Raw genomic sequence first — 23,683 nt, 5'->3', positions numbered from 1 at the left:
GGGAGCGATTTTAGAAAACATGAGAGATACTTCTGCTTGCTGCTGCTCTGCATTTCTGAGTCAGAAATGGGAAATTAAAAAAAAGTCAACAAACCACCTAATTTTAATGGGGTAGAGGAGTCAGCAGATCACCTAATTTTGGAGGGGGGTAGTCAGCACAGACCTAACTCTGATTTGTGTAGATGGAGGGGGAGCAGTCAGGAGGACAGCAGGCCATCTAAATTCAATGTGTGTGTGTGTGAGCAGGCAATCCAATTCTAATGTTGGGGGTAAGCAGCAGGCTACCTAATTCTGATAGAATGAGTTAAAGGTCATCAGGCAACTTAAGTCTGATGTGAAGGGTTAAAAGGTAGCTAAATTCTGATGTGGTGTGTGGGGGGGGGGAGGGGCAGCAGGCTACTTCATTCTGAGGAGCAGGGGATTGCAAGCAACTTAATTCTGGGTTTGAAACTTGTTATATGGCACCAGCAACAAACTATTGTGACCAGGACCACCTTTTGCAGTGGTGCATTGTGCATAGGGTTATGCATCCAGTATGTGCCCTGAGGAGACCTCTATCTTGTGGGAACCTACCAACGCCCTGACAAGATTACTGTGGTGAGGGTGTTTTTTTTCATGGAGGCATGTTTCACAATTGCCTTGAGAGTCATTTATCCTAGAAAATGCCCTAGTCTACAAACTACTAGCCATGGACAATATGAAGCATCGCTTCAATTTAAAATAACTTTTCAGCATTTTGCAATTGAAAAAGTACCAACAAGTAGTTGAAAAAAATACTATAAAAAATTATTTTGAGCATTTCCTTTCTTGCTGATGACTTTGAAGGCATGTTATTGACACGTTTGATAATATCACCTAGGAGAAAACTAAGGAGAAAAAGCTAATTGCATATGGCTCCATGGGCCAAATGCAATTCTCTTTTTCACCTGAGTTCTCTCCTAGGTGATAATTTTTCATCTTCAATTTTAAACAACTTTCCAGCACTTTTCAACTTAAAAAAGTACCAAAACTGAGGTGAAAATGTTCTATCAAAATTATTTTGAGCATTTTCTTGCTTTCTGGTGGCTTAACAGGCATTTTATTGACAAGTTTAAAAATATCACCTAGGAGAAAACTCAGGTGAAAAAGTGAATTGCATATGGTCCACATGTGTCTTGACTCACGCAGACCCAAATAGATACAAGCTTGTTGCAGTTATATAAGCCAAAAATGACTGAAACAAAAAAGTCAACAATAGAATGAAGAGAATTACATTAACCACTTCATACCATATGCTGAAGGGTTCAAATGGGCATGTGAGATTTAGTGGAATAGTTAAACTTCTATTAATGCCATATTTGCAGTAAGGGTGCACTATTTAAACTAAACATCTATTTTGCAGGAAGTGGTTGAAATGCAGTCACAGAAGTTCAATATTTATTATACTGCAGGTTTCAGAGGAACGATAATTACAAATTAATCTTAGTTAAAGCTCACCAAAATGGAAATAGATAAACAGATACCTAGATAGATAGATAGAGAGATAGATAGATAGATCGATAGATAGATAGATAGATAGATCCCTTGCTGCTGCTGCTTGTGCACGACTAAAGGTCTTAATATTTATCAAGAAGGCTTTGGTAAATATTACAAAAATAAAAACAGCCCAATTGTTATACCGAATTAGCATTTTTATTGAATCGAACATCGCTTAAAAGAGTCTTATGATGTATGGTTAGTTTGCTTAGTTGAAGTTGGACAGCTTTCACATGTAAGTCAGCTGTTAGTAACTCCTAATTGATGCATTCTTACCTGATCACCCCATTCATTAATTATAGGCATGTTAATATCATCAACAAAAACTGTCATTTTCTTTCCAGCTGGAGGGCCATATGTTGTTCCCATTCTTTTATCAATGTAACTTTCAACACTTCTCTGGAACATGTTTGGAAGGGTTGCAGATGAGAAATTCAGTGACTTGGTAATGTGAAACTCTGGGTCATATTTACTCATGTAACCCTGTAAAAACACAAAGTAGGCATTATGAGCTATAATCACACAGAAGTGTGCTCTGTACATAAGTATAATGAACACAGATCTACATTTACAGAGGCACCGACACACACTGCACAAATCAGCTCACATAATTTTAAAATATTCATATGAAATAGTTCATGACCCTAAAAGAACAAATGAGACATCGAGCCCTGCTAAAGGTTTGGCATGTCCTCCGGCAAAGAGAAAGGCAGCAATTGGCTAAGGCAAGTACTGGGACAGTTAACTGATGTCTCTCTCCCCTAAGATACAGATTTTTGCCAGATGCCTTTAAGATATTTTTGGATTATCAAAATGCCAATGACTGCTTCCAAAGGTACTCTTCATGCCAGACTCAGACAACAGTAGTTTGTTTCAAGACAAACTTTTCATTTATGCTGCAAGATAAATGTCTAGATGGGAGTTGTGCCAGTAATTCATAACTGATTACTACTAAATCTAACAGGAACTGAGTTTAATGTTGCTTTTTAAAGATAATAACTAAAAAATGAACCGCAATGTCATGTCCTGTAAGAACTATGAGACATATGTTGCTTATTAAATATGTTTACTTCTGGATCCATATAAAAATGTTAAGTGCTCATTTATGGCCATTTAAAGTGCACATAGTCCTTCCCCTATGTGACCTGATATTGCCTTCTGCAATGAGCGAAGCACTTAACAGTCTGGAAGCCCTGGCCCTTTAAGAGAAGAAGGCTGTGAGTGGGCAGAGTCATTTACATAACAAAACATGACTGGTATCCAAGAAAGTGACGTTCCGCTCAATGATCCAGCAGTTAACCACTTCGCGTCCCTGGGGTTTTCCCCCTAAAAAAAACAGAACAATTTTCTACATTTCACACTCCTCCCATTCGTTTGCCAATAACTTTATCACTACTTATCATACGTAAATTATTTATACCTTGTTTTTTCCGCCACCAATTAGGCTTTCTTTGGGTGGTAATTTTTGCTAAGAATTATATTATTTTCTATTATTATTATTTTAAAGGGAACAAGGGGTAAAAAAATGAAAAAAGTCATTATTTCCCAGTTTTCAGCCATTATAGTTTGAAAATAAAAGTTGCTGCTGTAAGTTAAACCCACACATTTTATTTTTCCATTTGTCCTGGTTATTTTACCATTTAAATTTCAATCCTAGTACAATGTATGATGACAATAAATTATTTGGAAATAAAATGCATTTTCTTCATTTTGTGTCCGACTTTTATTTAGTTATTTTTTTCCTCCTTTATAATCTGATCCTCCCCCCAGTTAGCCAGAGGTGCACCTACATATTCCTCCCTCCCCCATAGTTGGTCAGATGTGCCTCTGGATATCCCCCTCCCCCCCAGCTAGCCAGATGTATATCTTTGGCTATTCACACCCCTCTCCCCCCAAAGCTGGCTGGATGTGTCTTTTCCCTCCCCCCCCCCCTCCATAGCCAGTTGTGTGTGCCACTTTACCCCCCCCCCCCCCACACACACACTTGTTAATTCAGTGTGTGTGTGTTGCTCCCCCCTCCGCCCTCCCAACAGAGCGGCGGTGTCTCTTTAATGATTTCCCCACCCCCCTCCCTCCATGCTGCGATCAGGCAGCATGGGGAATTTCAGAGAAGATTTCTCACCTAATCTTGTTCCTGCGGCGGCGATCAGCTCCCCTCCATTCAGTACCGCTGACAGCCTCTATGTGCAGAATGGATCGGGTCCCGGCTTGATGACGTCATGAAGCTGGTACCCGGTCCATTCTGCACATAGAGGCTATCAGCGGTGCTGAATGGAGGGGAGCCAATCGCCACTGCAGGAACAATATTAGGTGAGAAATTCCCCATGCTGCCCGATCGCAGCATGGAGGAGGAAGAGGGTGTAATTACAGGGGATCGGGCATGGGGTGGGGGGATCGGACGCCCGGGAAGGCATCCAGGTTTAGTGCAGTTAGAGGGAGGGGGGGGTGATGATCCCAGGTGCGTGCTAGTGTGCTAGGGGACAACTTATATTCACGTCATGTGGCTTTCAGAAGCCACTTGCAATGACGTGAATATACTGTAGTTAGGACATGAACTGGTTAATCATCGTTATTGAAGCAGTAGGATGTGGCATGACATGTATGCCAAGTCCTACTGCTTCAATAAAGATTATTAACTGCTGGATCATTGAGTGGAACATCACTTTCTTGGATACTGACTGTTTGAGGTTGAGTTGCCTTGTTCCTGCTCTGACCCTGCTGGGTGGTCGGTTGAGCGGATTTTCACTTCACATATCATAAACATGACTGGCTAGTAAATAGACACCCAATTAGGGTGTGAAACACTTTGGTGGAGCTTTAGCTAACAGAGAGTCCAGTGACAATAATACTGTATCAGAAAAATGTGAAAGACAGAGTAGCATTCTGGGGCATGTCCTTGCTGCAGTGTGAGACATTTAGATGGCACATGGATTACTGGAAACACTTGTATGAGAATGGTGAGCTCACTCCCTATGGTAGTTTCACTTATTATATGCTTTGTCTCTACATACTTTTTTCATTGTTGTCTGTGTGTTTTAGGTCACTATCCTGCTGGAGGATCTATGACCTTAACTGAGAATTACTTGATAGAGTTGAGGTTTAATTGTTCCCTGTACAGTGTACAGACTGTTTCATAGCAGGTATGGTGATTTTTGTTTTGTTTTTTGACAGCTTTGTTTTTTTCTGATACGACTTGCCCCATAGATATTTTCCATGAAGCATTGTGGCTTGTCAATATTCTTTTTTTTTTAGCAAATATCATACTGTCTTTTTTTACGTTTTTCCTTCAGCAGTGATGTCATCAGCAGAGACTGATGTATCTTGTTCTTTGGGTTCAGCTTTTATCTCATATGAAGCGGTCCCTAGTTTGACTATTTCCACTACCTTTTATGACCAAACTGGGGCTGATTTTCTACTTCTAGCCATGTCTAAACAGGTTAAAAGAGGAAAGAGAAAACTTGTCTCATACCAATGGCACCATTCAAATGTTTAGTTAAAAGATATAACAAAAACTTGTTACAAAAAATGGTCTTCACATTAAAACATAACTAAAATAACCTGTGAAAGACTGTCATATATATATATATATATATATATATATATATATATATATATATATATATATATAATTTTTTTTTTCTATGGCTTACAAATGTTGTAATAAAGTTTTTGTGCTTCTACATACATGGTCTCAGGACACTCCTGTCCTAAATTACATACTGTAGATGCAGTATCCCTCTTTCCTCCTTAGCCTATGTCCAAAGAGGAAGGCTACAGTCCCATGTCTCATAACCTTTATAACACTATGTGCAGTTATTTTCACAGAGTATCAAGCTGCTTGGAGACTTATTTTCTCCATTTAAGTAGGCCTTATGACTCATTATCAATGGGAGACGTGATGCTAATTAGATAAAAAAGCTACTCTGAAAATTCAATGTAACCCACTTATTTGTGATCATTTCTACAGCTACCAACAAATATGCCCTGGCCTTTTTTTGATTGAATATTATTGTAAATTAAGCAATACCTTATCTCTTTTAAAATTGCTTAACTTTATTCAATCACATCTCATCTCAGCATGCAGTATACATGGAACAATAGCTTTTGACTTTTGAGAAGGCATAGAGCATTTTTCAATAGGCTGTAAGGATGCGGACATCAATTTACAGCATAAGGCACAATTCATAAAGAATGTGCGGTATTTGGAATTATAGCTGCTTTTCTCTTTCTACTTAAAGGCCTGTTCATATAATGACAAACAGACTGTTTGTCAGAAAAAAACCCTTTTCTTTCTCAGAAATAATAGTACATTTCTGTTTCCCTTATTTATATAAGTGGTGGTCATCAGAAAAGATTATCATATCCTCTTTTAAACTGTCACAGCGTTCTAGTTAAATAAAGTTGTGTCATTTGCCACATTTATGAGGTGGCATTAAAACCTGACTGGTAGATTATTAGGGACATGGAGATAATCAGTGGCTGGATTGTGTAATGGTTAAAGGCTCTGCCTCTGACACAGGAGATCAGGGTTCCAATCTCAGCTCTTCCTGTTCAGTAAGCCAGCACCTATTCAGCAAGAAGACCTTGGGCAAGACTCACTAACACTGGTACTGCTCATAGAGCGCATCCTAGTGGCTGCAGCTCTGGCACTTTGAGTCCGCTAAGAGAAAAGTGTGATATAAATGTTTCATGTTTTGTCTTGTCTTGTCTAATAACTTTCATTGTTTTGCATTGTTTTGCATTTTTGCTGCAGATTAACACGTTAGAAATTAAAAGTACATGGGTGCTATGAAAGTCAATAAGCCATATACCACTACTTTGATAAATAACAGCCAAAGTTAGATCTAACAGTCCTGTGTGGTGATTGGTGATGCCATTATCCACTGAAGGGAATGGGGCTTCTAATTGGCAGGTTAGGATTATTACAATACAGGACTTTTTGGTCCTTTTTAGTCCCTTACACACTCCTAGGAGTTCTGGTTCACCATGAGCTTGCTGGGCAATCTGCAACTTTACATCAATGATACAAAAAAAAAATGAATATCACTGTAATCGATGTCACAAAAGTCTCCATGATTGTAACCAGTACAGACAATTCACTTCAGCTGGAACTTACCTTGATCATGACTGTCTTTGCTGTGCCCTGCTCACCAATCAGTAAAACTGCTTTCCCTTGTTTCATAATGGTGTGCATTAAAAAATCTGTACGGACATTGTCGACATTTGGGACTAGAATTGAGGCATATTCTGGTATCGAGTCTTTTGGATAAATATATTCGGGAACCTGTGTGGAAAACATCAAAATAGCATAATATTACACAGATACTTATGGTACACATATTTATGAAACATTAACATTTTCATCTATGTGCAGTCATGTGGATGTGAAACAAATTAAACACAATGTGAAAAACTAAGAACATGGCCCAGAAATAACTACGGTACTAATGATATGAAGCTTTATATCAGGGCCGGATTTACCATAAGGCACTTTGGGCGCATGCCTACAGGCGCCTTATGTGGTAGAGGTGGCTCCCCTCCCTTCCCGAATGTCCCCTCTCTCAGCAGAGACATAGGGCAATGTCACTCACCACCTGGCTCCAGTCCAGCAGCCACAGGCACGTAGTTAGGGGCAGAGATCCGGGGCTTAATCAGTGCCTCCTGTTAAAGCGAGAGTAGGCAGTGTGGGTATTGCATCCTCCTTCCTCTGCCCCTGCACCAGTGGCAGTGCAGATCAGCTGTGCAATCTGGCCACACACACTGCCATGCACCGCCTGCTCTTCTCATGTTGGTGAGAGGTGGGCTTAAAGCAATGTAAGGGGGTGCGTAGCCCCGTCTCCAATTGTGTCTAGCCTGTTTTGTAAGGTAACTAGGGCCATATATATAATTATTATAATTTTTTGTATTTATTAAAGTAGCGTGGGCCTAATGCAAGAATTCACTGGACAGGCCCACTTTGAATTGCATCACTGCTAGGTTCATGTACATTTAGCTCTTTATGTGCTATAAGAAAATCAGGACTGGGGTTGGGGGTGTGGCCTGTCTTAAGGGGCAGGGTTTAGAGCGCTAGAGTCTCTGTGCCTACAAGCTCCTAAAGAGTAAAATCCAGCCCTGCTTTATATAGTATAACTAATAATTCTGCTCACCAACAAGGAAACATTTGTTTTGAATAAGGTGACAGTTTAAGTTATGGTAATTTCAATTTTAATTTACTTTTATTTTGACTGATTATGATTTGCCAAAATCATAACAGACATCAAGGGTCGTTCAGGCCCTTGAAGATATCATGAGTGCAATCCTCCCTTAGGGCCCTTTCCCACTAGCTGCAATCTGATTGAAAAAGTGGATTGCAACCGTTTTTCCGATCGCTAGAGCACCGCGATAACATGTAAATCACAGTGCTCATTTTCCACTATGACACTTTGTTTGCGATTTGTTTTTTGCTGAATCGCGATCACCAGCTTGTCGTGATCACCCTACATTACTGACAGCGGTACAGCGCAACGTGGACAGTGGAAAAAGAAGCCTGTGCAATCGCAAGCGCAGGTGATTTGCGCTTGCGATTGCGCTTGCTAGTGGAAAAGGGCCCTTATTGGATTGTACACTCTCTTTTTGACCCTAATATATAAATAAAAAATGTTTAATAAAAAAAAAAAATAGTATTCATGTTTTCAATCAAAATTTGAAATGTAAATAAAATTTTTTAAACACGTCAGAACTGTGCATCTCAGGGAAGATGCGTTGTGAAATTTGGCAAAGCTGTCACAGACCCCAGTAGAGGTCCACTTTTTTCAGCATTTTTGTGAGAATGATTATAAAACATCGTTTTCTCAGATTTTTCTTAAAACATGAGTGGATTGATTTTCCTCTGTCATCTCTATCCTTCAGTATGTGTTTATATGTCATAGGTAAGATAAACTTGGAAATATTAAAAAAAAAGGAGTTTTATGGTTGACATTTACTTTGATGCCATTTCTCTGTTTATTCTGTTCAACCTAGTTAAGAGCTTATTTATAAAGGGACAGATTTCTAGTCCCATCATTAGAGACTTTGGCCCATATGCAATTCACTTTTTCTCTCAAGTTTTTTCCTAGGTGATATTTTCACAACTTGTCATAAAATTCCTTTTAAGCCAGCAGTATGCAAGAAAATACTCAAAATCAATTTGAAAGTACTTTTTCACAACTTCTGGGTACTTTTTCAATTCTAAAATGCTAAAAATGTAGTTTAAAGAGAAAATGAAAAGTTTCTCCTAGGAGATAACTCAGGTGAAAAAATTAATTGCATATGGGCCCTTGTATTGGAAACATTGCAAAAATGTTTTTTTTTTAATTAAGCAACAAGTGTTACAAAATATGAAAAGTGTCAATGCATGCAAAATGAAACCTATTGTGGTTGTATTTTTAAATACTAGGTTGATGGTTCCCCTGATCTGTCATTAGCTCCCACAAATAATGAGTGGTTTCTTCCCATCACATGATGTAAACAAACACCTTATGCTTGAAAGCAGCGACTGAAAAAGCATGGCATTTTCTGATCTGTCATTATGAAATGCAGCTGTGACAGAAACATTACTATGTTGTTGCTGATGTGAGAAAAGCCTGTGATCAATTCAAGCATAGTGATATTGTTTTAGGAACTCGATTAATAATAATTGTCAAAAATGAAAAGTTTTGAAGGTGTAGAAAATATTCTTGTGAAATGCCGACTGTCAAGCACCATTCTGCATCTTTTCAAGAGCAACGTGAATTCCAATTGAATAGATTCTGCGCATTTATTGTGGCCCTGAAGTCAGCTTGACCAATGTAAACTAAGAATTGATAAGACTAATAATCAGCAGTTATTTTAGGTAAAAACTACCAAATACAAATTTTGTTACATTACTGCTGTTGCTAAGATTGTAATGAGGAAGTCACCAAGTGACAGGAGGAAATCTGTCCTCTTTGACCATTAAAGCGTCCCTACTGGTTCTTCAAAGAGGAACTTCAGCCTAAGCAAACATACTGTCATTAAGTTACATTAGTTATGTTAATTAAAATAGATAAGTAATATAGGGCTTGATTCACAAAAGAGTGCTAACTGTTAGCACGGCCATTTTCGCAATTAAACATTTTTGCACGCAAACGCGAATTTTTGAGTGAAATCGTTATCGTTTTTGTGTTTGCGCACAAAACCGTTTAATTGCACGTGAAAATTCGCAATCGCGCGCAAACGTGAAAATTTGCGTGAAAACGGCCGTGCTTACAGTTAGCACTCTTTTGTGACTCAAGCCCATAATCTCTTACCCACCCTGTTTTAAAAGAACAGGCAAATGTTTGTGATTTCATGAGGGCAGCCATCTTTTTGGTTGAAAGGAGGTGACAAGGAGCACGAGACACAGTTCCAACTGTCCTGTGTCCTGAAAACCCCTCCCAGCTGATAGGCAACGAGAACAACAACATCAGAAATCCCATCATGCTTTGCAAAGCATCAGGGGAAAAATGCCCAGGCAGTTTTCTTTGATGGGGCAGAATCTAGCTTCTGTGCAGCTAAAAATTAGGCTTGGGTACGAAAAACAAAGTTCTGATGCTGTGAAACTGTTAAAGAAACACAAAGCCTTTGCTGCTGAGTAGATTTTTAGTCTGGAGGTTCACTTTAATGTAAAGGATGGCTTCCTTGGCCAGTAAGGATGCTCTGGAAGCCTGCTTTCTCGGATCATCTTCCACTTTGCCTTCTCACACCTCCTCCACATCTGCTCCAAACTACATAACTATTGAAAATTTAGACTGGGTTTCAATTTAGGTAACCTCTGATAATGTAGATACTAACTGTCTCTATCAATGGAATTTGGTTTAAAGATGTCTAAATGGATATGTTTACTGGGCCTACATTTATATCAGAGTATTACATTAGATCAAGCAGTATTTACAACAAGTAAAACTAGTAGGACACTGCATGGCTTGGTTTGTCTAAGCTGAAGTGCTATGTGAGAGAATATGCAGTTATTTGTAGAAAACACCAAAGGAAGTACCATGGAAAGGTTTGTTTGAGCTTGTATAGGTTTCAGTGAATATTTTGAAAAAAAAATGCCCTGACTGTATGTTTGCCATGTATGAAAGACATAAACATAAATTATTTTGATTAAGAACAGAGAATATTCTGAATTCACAGCTGAGGAACATTTAGGACGCATTGGATAATATTTCCATTGTAGGTCAATTGACACGCATAGTAGTGTCCATTTAATAAAGGTGTCTGCTAAACAGGGAGTGAAATAATGCAGGTAGCAGAATATCGGCAATTTTACCAATATTCTACTGTCCCTGATACCCGATAGCACAATATCAGTAACAATAAGTGAAGATGGTAATCTGCTTATTACGAGAAACTTCTCATAAATTTTCACAATTCTGGCCATTTGTCATTTTGATTTGGAAATTCAACTGATTTTACGTAATCCATTTGTAACTTTGTGTAATTTTGTGATGATTCAGCAGTTAATAGCAAAGCTTTCATACATGCTACCTATGTTAAAGGGAACCTAAACTGAGAAGGATATGGATTTTCCCTTTTAAAATAATACCAGTTGCCTGACTCTCCTGCTAATCCTGTGTCTCTAATACTTTTAGCCACAGCCTTCAACAAGCATGCAGATCAGGTGCTCTGACTGAAGTCAGACTGGATAAGCTGCATGCTTGTTTCAGGTGTGTGATTCAGCCACCACTGCAGCCATAGAGATCAGCAGGACTGCCAAGAAAATTGTATTGTTTTTAAAAGGAAACATCCATATCCCTCTCAGTTTAGGTTCCCTTTAAGAGGAATAGTGTGAAAAGTCAAAAATCGATTTTAAAAATACGAAGGAAAAATGTTTTTTAAACTCAGAAAATTACAGTTTAAAAACACTTTTCCTTTGCATTCTTAAAATTGATTATCTCAAAATCTACAAATGGCTAATTCTGGCCATTTGTAATTTCGATTTGGAAATTCAATTGATTTTGTGTAATCCATTTGTAACTTTGCATAATTTTTTTGCACAATTTTCCTTTTCATTTTTAAAACCGATTATCTCAAAATCTACAATGTTTTCTTTTCTTTCGTTTTACTTATTCCCACTATTGGCCTTAACATAGGACGCAATTTGGTGACAATAGCATGTATGGGGCTTTGCTATTAACCGCCTAAGTCAGCGTAATATTGCGGAAAAATTATGTGAAATTGCGAATTTATGGTTTCTGATTACAGGGACAAACAAAATTAACTACAATTTTCCCAATATCTTGCATTACGATTTTGCATTGTAATTGCAAATTACGATGCAAAATTACAATTAGGCGAAAATTATGTTCATCACTAGTAACTATGTCATAACTATCGCTTTCTGCAACCTAATTCTCACATGAACCCTTTCCAATCTGTGCCTAACACTAACCTTCCCTCACCTACTCCTAACACTAACCTCCCCACTGTACATGCCTAACAATAACCCCCCTTACCTACTATCCCCCACCCATATGTGTAACATTAACCCAATAACTTGCCGTTGTTAAATTATGATAATTCGGCGCCTACACAAAAACCTCCAGTGCTTAAATGACTTCCTTGGCTATGTATTAGCCAAGCACCTATTACTGATCTGTCAATACCTGCAGTTTTCCTATACTACAGACAAACTCCACCACCCAAATTACACACTGGGCGCTGCTATAGCCACTAATTACATAGCAGTCTATAGTGGTGAGCACAATACCATCCCTTTTACCTGCTTCGTACTCAGCACTGGGAAAGACTCTTTTATCAAGGTAAATATGAGACCTTTGAATTCAAGATGTATAGTGCCTGTAACCAAGACTGTACTAAGAAAACAAAGACTTATTTTGTCTACACATACACTGCTATAATATGCAGTATTTGGGTCATATATATTTCTTAAGAATTAATATGAACCTTTTTAGACCAGTGCTCCCACTGTCCACTTTCATTAATGACAAATTCAAAAATGGTTTCTTCTCCTTTAACAACAGGAAGCTCAAGAGGAGCAGAGTGACCACGCAAGAACATTTCCATCTTCATACGGTCCTCAAGCTCCAGCAATGCGCCTATAGACCACATCACTGCAAAGACAAAGAGCCTGGCCAAATGTTCTTGGCTGGGCTGCTTCTCCTCTTTATCAGAAAGAAGACCCTAAAAGGAGAAAGGAAAGAATTGAAATTAAACACAAAAATGAAGGAAACTGCTAAACACAATATTTAGCAAATTATGCTATTTTCAAAGACTGTGGAACATTGCTGAGTGCGCAGAAAATCTGTGCATTTCATGATAGAATGCACTGAATTTAGATTCATATTTAGAATATGCAGACATAGTATGTGTGATTTTTCAAAGTGATGAAACATATTTGAGCATTGCCTTTCAAGCATGCTGTTCAAGCATTCAGTTTAGTCAAAAAATTGGCTTTGTAGATGTGAGATACGGTATTCTACTTTGGTGACTGTCACAAGCCCCTGAAAACATGCAAATTAAAGATGAGTCTAGGGTGAAACAAAGTCCTATTGATGAACAAGCCAATTGTGTTTATAGTTACCCAGCAGAAAGAGCTATTCGTTTGTTAGCTGCCTGATTCTCCCCTCTCCATTGATGACAGTACATGCTGATTGTCTATAACAATGCAGCATGTCTGTATACAGAACTTGTTCCCTGTATCATCACCCTAACAGTGGAGTAACAAAACTTGAAGTGTACCTGTGACTTTTAAAAAGTAATAAATGAGAAACTTACCTCAGTAAAAGGAAGCCTCTGAATAATCCAGAAGCTTCCCCCATCCACCTCGAGCTCTGCTTTTCAGTGCTGGGACCCTCTGAACTGAGCCTATTCAGCAAAAACTTGTAAGTGTATGAGCATGGCCACATTGCACTGGTGCAAGACTGTCTGGGCCTGCACAGTAGCACGGAGCTGCTCCTGCATTGTTTTCTTCCTCCTCACACAAGCAGCTCTGTGCTACTGTGCAGGGACAGTTTGGCAGTGCACCTGTCCAGTGTGGCTGTGCTCATTCTGGACAGTGCCAGTGCAATACAATTCTATTAATACGTGAATTTGTCTTCTTTGAGGTAAGCCACCTCACTTTTTTTCATTGTATTTGTTTTTAACGCATGTTATCTTCTCTGGGCGCCTCTTCCCCCTTTATCCACTATTTTGGAGTTCAACCAGGTGAACTACAGTATGTGCACTAGAATAGACATAAAAGTTGGCAGAATTATTTTCCTTTAAACAATGCAAATTGCCTGGCGTTCTTGCTGAGCCTCTGCTTCTAATACTTCTAGCCGCGGCCCATAAACAAGCATGCAGAACTGATGTTTTTGACTGAAGTCTGACTCGATTAGCTGCATGCTTGTTTCAGGTGTGAGATTCAGACACCACTTCCATATGGGCAAAGCAGGCATTTTCCCCATGGCCCCAGCGCCAAGAGGGGCCCCAACATGTCCCTATCATCCCCCCTAAATGATATTGCCTCTAAGGCAGAGGCCACTCCAGACCCCCTCCGTGTGCGCTCCATCCCCTCTCTCACCTGCAGCGTTATGGAGTGGATGGGAGATATGCAGCAGCAGCACACTCTAACCTGCTCTAAATGAAAGACGATACAGGTCAGTTGGTCTCCTCTGTAGTGCTGCTACTGTGCACTTCCTGCTTCTGCGTTTGGGCTCTAGTGCCCAATGTAAGAAGCAGGAAGTGCACAGCAGCTGCTGCATGTCTCCCATCTGCTCCATAATGCTGCAGGTGAGAGGGGGGACATTAGGGGGCACATATACTTATATTGGGAGGATGGGGAGACAGGGCACATGTGACTGACTGACTGGCTGGCTATCATGGTGGGGGGAGGGGGCATTAGGGGGCACATATGGCTATCCTAGTGGGGGGGGGGGGGCATTAGGAGGCACATATGGCTATCAAAGTGGGGGGGAGGGGGGAATTGGGGGCACATATGGCAATCATAGTGAGGGGGAGGGGTGTATTAGGGGGCACATATGGCTATCATAGTGGGGGTTATTAGGGGGCACATATGGCTATCAGTGGGGGGAGGGGGGCATTATAAACACGTATGGCTATCATACTGGGGGAGGGGGGACATTGGGAGCACATACGACTATCATATTGGGGGGAGGGGAGGGGGCCATTAGGAGCACATATGGCTATCATATTGGGGGGAGGGGGCATTAAGAGCACATACTGCTATCATATTGGGGGAGAGGGGGCAATAGGGGCACATTAAACTATCATAGTTTGTTAGGGACACGTATGACTATAATATTGAGAGGGGGTAATTAGGGGTGCATTTGGCTATAATACTTAGGGGAGAGGGGCAGTGCTTGGGCAATTGCACCAGAACCTGTAAGTGCTAGGTCTCCTCCTGACTTGTCTCAGGACCTGGGTGGAATTTGTTGCCGGGGTAGGTGTCGGGGGGCCCCCAGGTTACTTTTGCCCAGGGTCCCCATTGAAGCTAGAGCCAGCCTTGACCACTGAGGCCAGAAAGATGAGCAGAATGCCAGGCAACTGGTTATGTTTAAAAGGAAAGAAATATGGCAGCTTCCATATGTTTCTCACCCTGCATTCCTTTTAATGCCAACATGAGAAACAGGTAAAGATTATTCATGAGAATGAGATGCATTTTTAAGTCTATTATCACCACAAAGTGTTAAGAGAGACACTGTCTTGGTAGTCAAAATAAAATACACTGAGGATTTTAATGGCAGATGTCTTTTGAGGATTGTGCTGCGTGAGAACTTCTCACGTCATTGCCTTTTGGTCTCCAGGTGTACTTGTGTCAAAACAATGTTCACAGCTGTTGATATGCAAAAATAATAAATGCACTACAAAAAGTATTTGAAGTAACCTGTGTACCTGAGGTATTTGTAATATGTATTATGGACTTACCTGAAGAAGATCAATTGCCTGCCTGATGTACATACATTCCAGTATCTGCATCTTTGGTGACACAACTGTGTAGACAAAATTAATCAAATCCTGCAAAAAAAATGTAAGATAAATAACACAAGAACATTGGAAAACTAAGGATTTTAACTACCTGCACTCAGTTACACCAATACCTGAAGTATGCATTGAATGTAAGTGCAATACAATAGCTTTAATAAATCAAACTGGGATCAAACAATGTAAATATAATGAACAGCAGAAAGCTTAAATAGGAGACCCTCTGCTATTCCAACATTTCATATTCTAATGTGTCACTGAAGCAGATCATAACCTTTGCAGTGTAGGCACAATTATTATACTCTCTTCCCTATAGATGCATTTTTTTTTCATTAGTGGACCATAATTGCTATTCCTGCCTTGGGCAACTCTGGGCACTCAAATCAAACACCACAGTGTCAGGTGTATAGCCATGGATCAATGTGTTGTTAATTTTTGGCTGCAGACACTGACAGGTGAGCATACGCTGGATTTTAGGCATAGAGATCATGTGTATGATGAAATAGTTTGGGGACTACATCAGAGTTAAGAGAGACTGGACAAATCATGGTATAATATATAAAAAAGCCAGAGTGCTTTTGTTTATTTCACATAATTATTCTTTGCCTATCTCAGTTATTTTCAATATTAAAAACGTTGTCATTTACTTTTGTATCAATGAAAACAAGATCAGAATCTTTTTTTACATTTCTTGATAAAAATGATAATGTAGACAAGATATTTATCTGCTTATGATAATATAACTTAATTCATAGTTTATATGTTGTTCTGGTAAGCTAAATAATATAGAAGTAACAGAATATTCATTGTGCATTACAATTATTATTATTGACATCATTATTAGTGGTAACTCGCATGTGTTAATGCAATTGCAGGAGGTCACTTTCCTTCAGTATAGTAACTACATTACAGTAGATATTGCCTAATAACACTCTGAAAAACAAGAATGGAAGCTGTTCATAGTTAATGTCACTAGGGCACAGAGGCTCAATACATCACCACAAGGTCTTGGCAAGGAAAAATTAGGTTGTGAAAATTTATGAATGTATACTTCATTATGGAAAGCTCACAATGGCTATAATGTGAGCTGCATGGTATTTGCTAAGTTTAAATGTACTGCAAAGTGTGTTGCTCCCTTAATACACTGTCACTCCTTCCAATGCACCTCATTACCTAAATTAAACCATCCACGCATAACATTTTACACTGAGGAACCAGATTAATTACACAGCATTTTATTATATGATCATTGTATTGGTGTTGCAATTTGTACTGCACAGAGTCAATTTATGTCACCGCACAAAACTATACCTATCCTGAAACTGTAAGCGAGGAGGATTATGTTAGAATAATTATTGAATAACATGTAAGGAATTGTAATGGCAAAATCTTGTGTTAGTTATTTTCAGGAATAACTTGACACAGATTACTCACCTACATATATATCTGGGCAGCACATGCTCATATTAAAATAAGAAGCACGTCTACAGTGTAGAGAAAGTAATTAAATCTACTCCATAGGGCCTGTTTATAAAACTTGCAATCAGCCTGATCAAAGGACTAGTGCCATAATTTCTGCAGAACTAACAGAATTCATCAGCTTGCCAGATTTATAAAAGTAGCGATCAGTTTAGAGAATTAAAATTTTCAGGAACAAGGAATCATCAGTTTTCTGCTATTACGAATTCATTGTTATTTACATGTACTTTATAGATCACCAGACAGCAGTCACGACTTTCATTTGGTAGAACGCCACAGGCAACAATTAAAAAAGTGGTGTGAAATATACTGTTTTTCACTTTATTGCAGATCGCCACTTTTAATGTTCTTGGTAGGAGATTTGTGATTACCAATGAACAAAACATGAACATCCCTTTTATTAATACAGCATAGAGTAATAAGTGTGGAGATCAAGTTTTATAAGTAGATAACCAAAAAAATAATGTTTGCTGTCCAAGTATATATGTAGTGCACAGCGTTCTGTTTTTAGGCAAATAAAATAGCAGGTTTGCTTTAAAGGGAGGAAAAAAACAATTCATTGTCTTCAGCAGCAATGCAAGTTCACTTTAAAGGGACATTACACTTTTGTTGAGGAAAAAAACAATGAATTGATGCTTCAGCCTATGACAGCCGTTTACCTTTGATCCCCTGGAGGGGACAGCCGTGTCACACGGCTGTCCCGGTACAGCGCTGCTGTAGATCGCAGCAATGTAGAAGGTAATTAGACGGTGGTTTCGCCGTATAACAGTCTCCGAGTGGCGATCGCTGCTGGGAGGCTACCTAGCGGAGATGCGCGATCTCCTGCAAAGCGAGCCCCAAGGACTTTACGCCGATCGGCGTTAGGCGGTCCTGGGGCTGCCGCCTTGGCCACGCCCATCGGCATGACACGGTCGGCAAGCAGTTAAATAGAAAGTGATCCAAGAAGAGACTGAAAAACTAGAGATATACTGTTTATACTGTGTGCTGAAATAGTACATTATGATGTACCTGAAAAACACTGTCGAAGCAGTTCCACAGGACCTCATTCTGAACAGCTGGTAAAGTTTGCAACCAGGCCTTCAGGACAGGTCTCCAGTCCAGCACAGAAGAACTCATGAAGACCATGCCATTGCGAGATACAGTGGCTGGAGAGGCATTGTCAATATTGTGTGGTTCAAATACGATTTTGCAGTTAGGTGCCATTGGAATACGATCCCCATTAGCTAATGTCAGAGTTTTGTTGTCATCCAGAACAGAATTTAAATTTTCAATCCATATAGCATCCACAGGACCATCCAAGACTATCCATATATGTTCGCCCTAAAACGAAAAACAATAATAATGCTACATTATCAACAAGGTACTGTTATTCTGCCTTCCTATCAAAATTCCTGCCTGGGAGATATCTTTTATTCAGACAGCTCCTTCACTTTTCATATTAAGATAATCTCCAAATCAACATTTCTAAAATACCATCACTAATACATGTCTAACTCCTAGACCATTGAAGTCCTATTACAGATATCAGCATCCTCTTATCTTAAATACTGCATCATCTTTGTTTTAGGTCTTCCTCTAATGCTGGGCATACACGGGTCGATCCGGCGGCCGATTAGCCACTGGATCGACTCCCGCCGCGTCCCGGCTCATCCGCACATGCGCGTGGATCGATTCCCGCTCGTCCCCGCCGGCGGGGAATGAGCGGGGAATCTATCCTGCAGGTCATCGGACCTGTCGGATATTATCAATCGAGCCATCAGCGGCTCGATTGATAACAGCGCACCTCGCCGTGTATGCCCAGCATTACAAGGCTTTCATTTTGCAATCAATACTACGGCAAGACTTGAATGTGCTTCATACCTCTTCTGATTTGCTGCCTCTCTCTGTCAATACCTTCATTGGTTTCCTAACAACCAGAATACCATGCCTTACCTTCAAATCCCTTTCCAGCTCCTTTTCCAGATATATTTCTGACATCTCACATAAACACACCCCAAATAATCCCCTGATCCCCTCCTCTGGTCTACTAGTATCATCCTCACTCAGCTTAATTTCCTGGCTGGCTGCAATATTTCTACTAAGTGGGGTCTATTCACTAGAATTCTCATCCTCAGCCTATAAAGCTTGTGCACACTTTTAAAGCAAACCTGAATTGATAAAAAAATAAATAAAAAAGTTATGATATAATGAATTGTATGTGTAGTATGGGTTCATGAATACAAGATAAGCAGCAAAGAAACGAGTCTAAGAGTCTCATATTTTTAATTTCAGTTATATAGCTTTTTTTTTTTAATAACATTGCATCATATTGTCACAGTTTCAGTTTTAAAATCACACTTTTAAGCTCTAAAACAAAACAAAACAAAACAATTACACTTAGAACTTTCCTGCAGTAAAACCTTATCTCAAGTTGTCTCTCACTGTTTCTTGGCTATTTACGTGCTTCAGAAAACAGGACTGTATACAACTCAAGTTGGGTTGCACATAGATAACTTAAGTTTTTTTAACTCTTCCTGTACTGGAAAACAATAAGACTCTTTTCTTTGCTAATGATTTTCTATTTCTTAGCTGTACTACACATACAATTCATCATTAACTCATAATTCACTTTAGGTTTGCTTTAATATGTTCAGACAAGCCCTCAAAATCCCTGTTCATAACAATTCACCAACCTTTCCCTCTACCATGATTATTCATTACATAGCAAGTGACTTATATAACCGCTATCTAAGTCCATCTACCTTGCGTATTGTATCTGCCCCTTCTCTTAAATTATAACCTTTTTGTTGCAAGGTTGCTCATACTCTCCTGTTTTATGTTTTTGTGATAATTCTTAGGTTTGTAAGCCACATCTCTTATTTTGTGTAGCACTCTATGAAACATATTGGTGATTGATAAGTAAAGAATTATAGCAATCCATGTGTAGTTACTTTGTAACAGAATTTTTATGGGTGGTAAAATTCAGAAAAGATATATAAGTACTAAATAGTCTGGCAATATTGTATATGCAATGCTTTAAAAAGGAACATTTGCTGGAGAATTTAAAAATATTTTCTAAAACTTGCCTTTTTGGCTTTCAAGGTTTTTCTCCACAGAGTTGAAAAGATTCCATCAGTCCAGTCATTTGTGGCAACATCCAGGGTGCCAAACATCTGGGAGGCTGTGATAGCTTTGGGGTTCATTCTCATTTCCTTGTGAGGTGCTCCACAGTCCGTCATTGCCTTCATGAGGACGTTAATACATTTGGTTTTGCCTGCTCCACTGGGCCCAAGTGTCATCATTCCTTAACACCATAAATAAAAAAATGTAAAGTCATTTTTTTAATTGTCGTTTTATTTTTGTATTTGATCCAATACTATTTTTAGTTAGGAGCATAATTAATATCACAACATAAACTGCAGTATTTGCTTGGTTGCGTATCAGCTGGTTTAACAGTCAAGCTTTATAAGTACTAGAAAGGTCTAGATAAAATAGCTCTATAGGGAACAATGGGGCAGTCTCTGTCATGTCTGTATCTTGTTCCATTTTACGTTTTCTGCAACTATAGTGTGTATACATTGTGTCGACAAGTGCAGGTGTTTAGAATATTGCAATCTTTTTCTTGATACATATTCATCTCAAAATGGGATACATCAATTAATAATGAGCACCAACAATAAAAAGTGATGGAATATATTAAGAGTGGCAGCAGTCCTTATAGAATACATGTATCTTGTTACACCTCAACCCTCTCTGTGCCCCAAACCCCAGTCCTCTAATAAACTCCCACCTCACTTTACCTCTGTTCTCTTAGGAACTTTAGACCTCATTATACGGTTTCTTGGGCCTCTCTGTACCCCATTCTTCATGCCTCAACCCTCATAACATCTCATCTCTTTCTGCACCTTATACCTCATTATACCACAATCCTGTCTTTATGATAAGCATCCCCTATTATTATTACTATTATTAAGTATGCATACACCATTTAATATCATTCTACAAATTATAGAATATCTAAAGCAGCAACCTGTGCTATTGCACAGAAAACATATGATGAAACGAAAACCCCCAAACAACTGTTAAAAGCAAAATGATTCAATATTTATTAACCACTTAAGCCCACAGGGTTGAATTTTTTTTTACATCCGAGCAACTTTCACCTCCCATTCATTTGCCAATAACTTTATCGCTACTCATCACAATGAATTGATCTATATCTTGTTTTTTCCGCCACCAATTAGGCTTTCTGTGGGTGGTACATTTTGCTAAGAGCCACTTTACTGTAAATGCATTTTAACAGGAAGAATAAGAAAAAAAACGGAAAAAAATTAATTATTTCTCAGTTTTCAGCCATTATAGTTTTAAAATAATACATGCCTCCATAATGAAAACTCACATATTGTATTTACCCATATGCCCCGGGTATTACACCATTAAAATTGTGTCCCTATCACAATGTATGGCGACAATATTTTATTTGGAAATAAAGGTGCTTTTTTTCAATTTGCGTCCATCACTATTTAGAAGCCCATAATTTATTAAATCATATTGATATACTCCTTTGACATGCATATTTAAAAAGTTCCGACCATTAGGTAACTATTTATGTTTTTTTTATTATTATTGTAATTTTTTTTTTTTTAATTTAAACTTGTATGTGGGTATTTTTTGGTGTGGGAGGTAAACAGGTTTTTTTTTAATGTATTGAAATGTGTTTATTTAATACTGTGTGTTTTTGGTGTAATTTGCTACTTGGCCACAAGATGGCCACAATCAAAAAGTCCTGGGAGCGATCAATCTCGCTCCCAGGCAGAAGAAAGGAGACCAGAGCTCAGAAAAGCCGCAGCGTCTGAAGAGACACTGTCGGCTTTTCTCCGGGGGGGTCCGATCAGCGAAAGGGATTTATAATACCTTTCACTGATCGGTGGGCTAGCGGCCAGCAGCGGGGGCGCGCACGGGGGGGCGCGCGGGAGCACGCGCAACCCGCGGGAGTGCGCGCAGCCTAAATGGACGAAAATTTTCGGCCAGTTAGGCTTAAGTGGTTAAAGCCACAAATTACCTTTAAAAATATTAATCATTATTAGTGCTCTTATCCTAAACATGTATATAAATAGAGTAATAATAACCCTAAAGTACAGGAATAGGAAAGACATACAGTATATACTGTACACACCTCAATATGAGAATGGTAAACTGGCACAAATGTGGTATAATGCTGCTAGAGAGGAGAGTTTATCCTGCACTGTTATTTTGAGTGCATTTAATCTTTGATGAATTCCATCAGGCCACTTCCCATCTGATATCAATGATTGAAGATTGCTTCAAAGAAAGTTCATCATTGTCCGATATGCATAGCTGTTACTAGATTAGATGTATGCAAACACTATGCTTGGAAACTCACTGCACCGCATATATTAGTGGTATGGCATTATTCCCCAGTTTCAAACATAATACAAACTGTTCAGTAAAGTCTGTGAGATGTGACATATTGCTGCTGGAAAGGACATGTTAAACTCCACTATTAGGCAGAGTGCACGGAAACATTTAAGAATCCCATCCCATAGAGATGCATGCAAACACTGTGCTAGTAAACTCGCTGCATATTGGTGATAGTAAATGGGAATATGCCTTTATGTGCTCTGGTGGCTAGGATGAAAATTAAGAAATTATTATTCTCCACCAAGAGGTGGAATAATAGTGAATCCTTATTTGAATTATGTGCGCTATAGTTGCAAATACTAATTTGGCTGGGTCCGTCCCTTTGTACCCATTGAGTGATAAGTTCTTAAATAAGGAAATGCATAATGGAGGGGAGAAAATAAAGGGTTGACATTATTTCCTAAACTAAAGTTGTAGATATGTGTCTTTCCTATTCCTGCACTTTAGGGTTATTACTCTATTTATATACATGTTTATGATGAAAGCACTAATAATGATTAATTTTTTGTTAGGCAAGTTTTTGCCTTTAGAAAATATTGAATCATTTTGCATTTCTTTGTTTTTTTTTTGTTTTTTTCACTATACATCATCCATGTATGAAGGAGGAGATATGTATATATAGATGTATTATTTAGTCCAGAAAGGAATTGTGTAGGCGGGAAATGTTGACCTTTTTTATTAAGGGTTCGCAAAGACATGATTTCAGAGGAATACAGTTAATATTTATGTTAATGTTTCTTCCTTTAAAAATTAAAAAGAAAAAAGGGAATTGTAAAACTCTTTAAACATTTATATGCTATAAATATTTAGACTCCCTGTAATCAGGCCAACATAACCTTGATTTAGACAAAACACATAGGTGTTTTCAGCTGCATCCTGTCTGCAGATAGATTAGCATGCTCACCATGTCTCACTAGCTGTGTCTCATACAGCTGAATAAGTTTCAGAATCCAAGGTGGATGATGGATAAGACCAGCTTCTACTGTCTGCTTCTGAATGGCTGCTTCCAGCTCTGGATAGCCAGCTTTATCCAGCGTAATTCCAGGGAACAAATCATTTATAAGACTCATAAAGAGTGGCTCGTCTTCATCCACCTAGAAGTATGGTACAACAAACTTTTATTTGTATTTAATGCCTGAGGTGCCCAGTACTTTGTACTCGGTTCATGATGATTTACCATTATTTCATTAAATCATTCTCTTCCTATAAAACCAGAATATTGGAAAAATGATAACTGTAGTAAAGAAAATAAGTATCTGTGGTTTCAAATGACTTCCTGTGGTTATTCAGGGATACTAACTCATTC

General features: G+C 38.8%; 1 protein-coding gene across 3 annotated transcripts in view; it reads right to left on the bottom strand.

The window, feature by feature from the left end:
* LOC137518608 (dynein axonemal heavy chain 5-like) overlaps nucleotides 1-23,683 on the bottom strand; it is a 553,928-nt gene that overhangs the window by 248,705 nt on the left and 281,540 nt on the right. For all 3 annotated transcript variants that reach the window (XM_068236692.1, XM_068236695.1, XM_068236693.1), the window contains exons 46-52: nucleotides 23,282-23,471; nucleotides 20,022-20,239; nucleotides 17,965-18,276; nucleotides 15,421-15,510; nucleotides 12,439-12,675; nucleotides 6,632-6,799; nucleotides 1,792-1,998 (exon numbers count right to left, since the gene is read on the bottom strand). In XM_068236692.1, coding sequence (XP_068092793.1) covers nucleotides 1,792-1,998; nucleotides 6,632-6,799; nucleotides 12,439-12,675; nucleotides 15,421-15,510; nucleotides 17,965-18,276; nucleotides 20,022-20,239; nucleotides 23,282-23,471 — 1,422 coding nt within the window. The remainder of the gene's footprint in view (nucleotides 1-1,791; nucleotides 1,999-6,631; nucleotides 6,800-12,438; nucleotides 12,676-15,420; nucleotides 15,511-17,964; nucleotides 18,277-20,021; nucleotides 20,240-23,281; nucleotides 23,472-23,683) is intronic.

The sequence above is a fragment of the Hyperolius riggenbachi genome, chromosome 5 (genome assembly GCF_040937935.1).
Source record: "Hyperolius riggenbachi isolate aHypRig1 chromosome 5, aHypRig1.pri, whole genome shotgun sequence".
Taxonomy (NCBI): domain Eukaryota; kingdom Metazoa; phylum Chordata; class Amphibia; order Anura; family Hyperoliidae; genus Hyperolius; species Hyperolius riggenbachi.
The sequence above is the reverse complement of the archived record's forward strand: the minus strand, read 5'-3'. Positions and strand labels throughout refer to the sequence as shown.